Source organism: Montipora capricornis, chromosome 6 (genome assembly GCF_036669925.1).
Source record: "Montipora capricornis isolate CH-2021 chromosome 6, ASM3666992v2, whole genome shotgun sequence".
Classification (NCBI taxonomy): Eukaryota; Metazoa; Cnidaria; class Anthozoa; order Scleractinia; family Acroporidae; genus Montipora; species Montipora capricornis.
In genome coordinates, this window is record NC_090888.1 from 44,859,588 (window position 1) to 44,864,587 (window position 5,000).

The following is a 5,000-nucleotide window of genomic DNA, read 5'->3' on the forward strand; positions in this document are numbered from 1 at the left end:
TGAATTTCAAACGAATATCAGATAAAAGCCTTCTTCTCAGATCTCAGCTGTCGGTTAAAATTTCGGATATTTGTCACCAGTCAGTTAATTATTTTTTGGGCTATTTGGCAGTTGTCAGTTAACCCCAACCAGACCCTCTTTATATGTTTTAGGGGTCAAAAAAGCTTGGCCACGCCCAGGCGGGTCTCCTTTCCGACGAGCAACCCCGTCTTTTCATATGCAACGCTCCCCTAACCCCGTGGGCGGGGGGGGGGGGGGGGGCCGCGGCCATTAAATGCGTTTCACAAAAACTTACGTAACTGAGTCAAGTCATGCAATTTGTCTTGGAATGGAGTTATGATCGGGGTTATGATAACCGTTGTGAAGGTCAATTTGCGCGAAATGGTGAACAACACGTGGGCAGGGAATGTGCTCCCATTCTACATACCTCAAACAAGAAAATAAAATGTGGGCTTTGGAGCAAAAACGGAGGTAATTTGAAGGAATGTAGAATCTTTATTTCAACAGATGCGGTTTGGTTGCTAACATGAAGTAACAACAAAGAAAACCTGAATTACGCCATTCAAACTTAGTTATCCCCTTTCAAAACTACTGTTTCTTGGTTAGGATTATAAAATGTTCGATTGTAACTATCGTGAAAATCCGCTTTCTAAACTCTTTAAACGCTTGTTATATGCAACTGAGTATTTTATGGGAATTTGACGTGTATACAGTTCAAAATATTCTTATTACTAATAGCGAGAGTGAAATTAATCGTTAATTGCTTGAGTTCTTGCACAGCTCAGATTTTCATATGCAAATATTCATCACATGATAAATCGATGTAGTACTGGATTTTCAATTTTTGCGTCAAACTACATCAAAGACAGACTAACGAAAAATAGCTATCCACGGGAAATGGAGGTGGTGGTGTCGAAGGATAATCCCCCCCCCCCTGTTTTTCTGTTAGCATAATAAGAGAGCACGGTTTTATTGCCGGTAAAATTTTCAAGTAAAGAAGACAAGCGTAAAAATAAAAACAATTGATCTTAACATCTAACATCTACAACTAACATCTACAACTGGGGATAATATTACAACTGTTTTCCAGCCAAACTCAGCCACGGCGCAGAGCAGTAATTGTGCCTGTTGATTGAACGAAAAGGATTAACAGGTTCGTGGGGGACACTCTTAAATAAAGGAGTGGACCCGGTTGTTCAAAAGCCGATTAACCGGCGCTAATCCCAGATTAAAAACTAACCAAGGAGTTTATTTCTCTACTCCCAAATGCTGTTCGACGCTGATATTCGGCATAACTTTACATTAGAGGAAGTCAATATTGAAAAATAAAAAAAAAGCAGAAGAGCTAATCTTGGATGAAGTCAATCAGCTTTTGAACAAACGGACCCTGTAGTATAACACAAATTGCACAAAGTTTTGGTGAATAAAGAGGCCATCTTTTGCTGTAAAATGACTAGAATCATGTTGTTTGTAGACATGGCAAACCTGAACGCAAAATGTTCTGAAAGTTCAGGTAATTAGAATTATGTTTCGAATTCAGCAAACGTTATAAGAGACTACGATAATTGCACCACAAGAGAGCTCAATTATCACAGTATTACTTTGGTCTACTCGACTGACCAACTCCTTTCCTACGTTCATACACACATACATACTTGATTGACCACTCCCCATAGGGGCTTTTCAGGGCCAATTAAACACAATCAACGAAACGACAGAATGGACCAACAACATAAGAACTCCATCTAGCCAGAGGTAAAACAGTTGGCTATTTACAAGTGCAGCTGAGAGGTTGAACCAAGGACGACCAGAAGCAAATTTAACAAGTGGTCAGAACAGGTCTCGAACATGGGATCTCCGGGTCTCAAGGCAAGCGCTTTAACCAGTGGGCCGCACTGCCTCCATAATGTTACTATTAACCAAAAAGCCATTTCATAGCTATTTGGTCTGTGAGCAAGGCTGGAGGTGACCGTATTAGAAGTCAATGCAGACGTCAATTTTCTTAATTTAAAACTCTAAGTTGAATTGTAAATTGTAAATGAAGAATGCGAGTACAATTGAATGACATTAGAATTCTCTTACCCCTAACGTTTGCTCGAAACTCCATGGAATTACCGCCTGCATTATTGCCCTAGGAGAGCAAAAATATATTTTATTATTCGATGATGATAATTTTTAGTTTCATATTTGCTTTACAAACTTTTCGACTCGTTGTAGCAAGTTGCCATTTTTCACAATAAAGCGTGGCTACTGGCCACTACGTATGAACAAACGCTTATTTGTAGGCAGATTCCTTCTAGCAAAAAAAGAAGGAAGGAAGGGAGGAAGGAGAGAAGGAAGGGAGAATCAATATATAATTAGCAGTAACTACCCCGCCTACCCCAGTCCCTTAAAAACTCTTTAATCTCATTGGTTTTGTGCAACTACCTCGTCAAAATGCTCCACTAATTCAGTTTCTGCGGTGTCAGTTCCATGCGAGGCTGTTATTTCACAGTAGAATGACTTCTTTCGTATGTCGTCGTGACTGATTTCAAAACAACAGCGAGGAAAGTCTGTAGAGTTTCCCAGGTAGTTCCAAGCGTCTTTCGATTTGATCACCTTAATTACAAGAAGACATCGGTTAATTGCTCGTTAATTACTCTTGCATGCAAGATAAGTGAATGTCTTGTTTGAAGACGGAACACTTCTATCCATAAATCAATTACCTTTCGGCAAAAGTTCTTCGGAAAATCGCCGGTACTCTCTGTAATCAGCTGTTATTGAGTTCTTAATCAATACGTTTCATATGCTTTTGCGAATTTAACATAATAACTTTTATCAGGTGGATGTTTTCTCAAACCTGTATTTTACCGCCTTTTATTTGCCACCCCACATCCAACATGCTCAAGCTTATCTTGATATCCTCGTCGCTATTTAAAACAAACAACCCGGCAAGGGCTGTTAGCAAATGACGGCCTCTCCCTTTTTCCACGTCACACACGTGCTGTTAAAAGGGGTAAAGAAGACATCAATCTTTAAATCGTGATTGTTTTATGCCAGAGAATACATAAAGCCTACACTTGGCAACATTGTCTTAAATAAACATTGGTTCGAGGAAAGTAACCATGTTTAGTTGTAAGGCATCTGATTCATAGTTCCGTACAAATCTCGTCTTAAACCAAGCGGACACCTTCATAAAGATTGCATAGTGTAACTAATAATCATACACCATTATTTACAGTCGTAATTTCAAAAGCTTGAACTTGGCTTAAATAGGAGCCTAGAGATTTACCAGCGGCAATAGCCCTTATTCACGATAGCTGCCATGTTGGTTTTCAAATTGTCATGACAATTAGCCATGTGTTATGCAGGGGGGCAAACATTGGAATAAAAGCAAATTGCGGAAAATCGTTTCGTCGAAATATTGAATTAACATTGCTAAAAGTACATTTTAGAATTTAGAATTAAGTACCTTTTATAACAATTTTATATCTTTTGATTGCCTCCGACATTTTGACTTTTTACTTCGTTATCTGCTAATTTTTCAGTAAAAAAAAAATCGAAGTAACTTGTGTAAGCATTCTATTTTACTACTTAGGTGATAAACATTCAATGAACATGAAACAAATCATCTGTGTGGCTAAGATGTTCGTTATAACCTCTCGAACTTGCGTTGTTTGCCCCCTCAGAAGTGTGTGGCTAATTTGCATGATAATAGCAAATCCAACATGGCGGCTATCGTGAATAAGGTCTATTGCACGAATGCTAGAATGTGCAGGGCATTATAACCACCTTGGATGTAAGGTTATGGGAATTCGAAGCCAACGGTCAAGGCCAAAAAAAAATCTGTTCTCGACCGTGGGTTTTTCGAATCGCGTAGCACTCTCTCTGACCTTGAGAAAACATCCCTTTGGATATAGAATCACTTGAAAGTAAACAAAATTCTATCATGATATTTCCAAACCGGGGGATAACCACAGCTAGCTTGGACACCACAACGCGAAAACAGTCGGTTGAAGAGGTGTTTTCATGAACTTTTAGCCCAATTCAGCGGCAGGGAACTGGCAACCAAAGCAAGCAAACGTAAAAAAAACAAGACGCCAATTGGGCGCTAACGTGGGATGCACTGATCAAACAGAGCAAGCAACAAGGAGAGGCTGTAAATAAAAATTCTAGAGTCTGTCACAAAACTCCTTGGAACAGTACACAAATATACAGACCTGAAACATTCGCGGCTTGCTCTCCCCTTGCAATGTCGTTTGCATACCAGTTTCTGAGCCCATTTGGCAAAACAACATTGTGGGAGGGCAAAGTATTGCAAATTGGTTCTACAACTTTGTCAGTCTAAGGCTGTAGTTGATATTGATATTACGGGTGTTGTATCAGCTCAAACCACTTCCTTCATTTTACAGTTCAGACCAGTTGTAAGTCAGTCAGTCAGTCAGTACAGTACAGAGGGTGTCATTAAATGTATATCTGTTGTGGGAAAACGGTAAAAGCACAATAAGTCAGTAGAACGACCTCAAATATCATATTGGGATACGAGACTTGAAGTTCTTGAAATTACAGCCAAAAAGTGGAATAATTTTATTTGACTACAGTTGACATTTGCATTTGTCAAGGGAAAGCTAAGTAGGGTAGTATAAAGAGGCACTTTAACTCAAGGGGGAACATTTTCCGAATTTTCTTTGGATTTTAAATAAAGGTTAAGGTCACACTTGTCGGTCGCAAAAAAAGTATGTCAAAAAGATCAATTATTTTCAGTGATATCGGTAAAATACTTTTTTGCCGGAAGTAGTAGTTCATTTTGATTGACATATGTAGACTATCGGAGCGATTTTCGCGGGAAATAAAAAATAATTGTTCTCGCTCGCAAACGTTTGAGGTATTTGTATAAAAAGAGCATCATGTACTACTTTTTGTGGCATTAAATCGAATTTTAAGAAAGTATTAAGCAATGAAAGCCCACAAGCCAAGTGAATATCCGAGGTATGGCGCTAAAAAAAGGAAAAAGAGAACAT

At 38.9% G+C, this 5,000-nt stretch overlaps 1 protein-coding gene across 3 annotated transcripts in view; it reads right to left on the reverse strand.

The window, feature by feature from the left end:
* Window positions 1-475: 475 nt before the first annotated feature.
* LOC138052229 (uncharacterized) overlaps window positions 476-5,000 on the reverse strand; it is a 42,485-nt gene continuing 37,960 nt past the window's right edge. For 2 of the 3 annotated variants that reach the window (XM_068898611.1, XM_068898612.1), the window contains 4 exons: window positions 2,840-2,983; window positions 2,428-2,598; window positions 2,083-2,131; window positions 476-1,125 (listed from right to left, as the gene is read on the reverse strand). In XM_068898611.1, the coding sequence (XP_068754712.1) occupies window positions 1,097-1,125; window positions 2,083-2,131; window positions 2,428-2,598; window positions 2,840-2,983 (393 nt within the window). In that variant the 3' untranslated portion in view covers window positions 476-1,096. The remainder of the gene's footprint in view (window positions 1,126-2,082; window positions 2,132-2,427; window positions 2,599-2,839; window positions 2,984-5,000) is intronic. The other variant, XM_068898613.1, reaches the window with a different exon arrangement.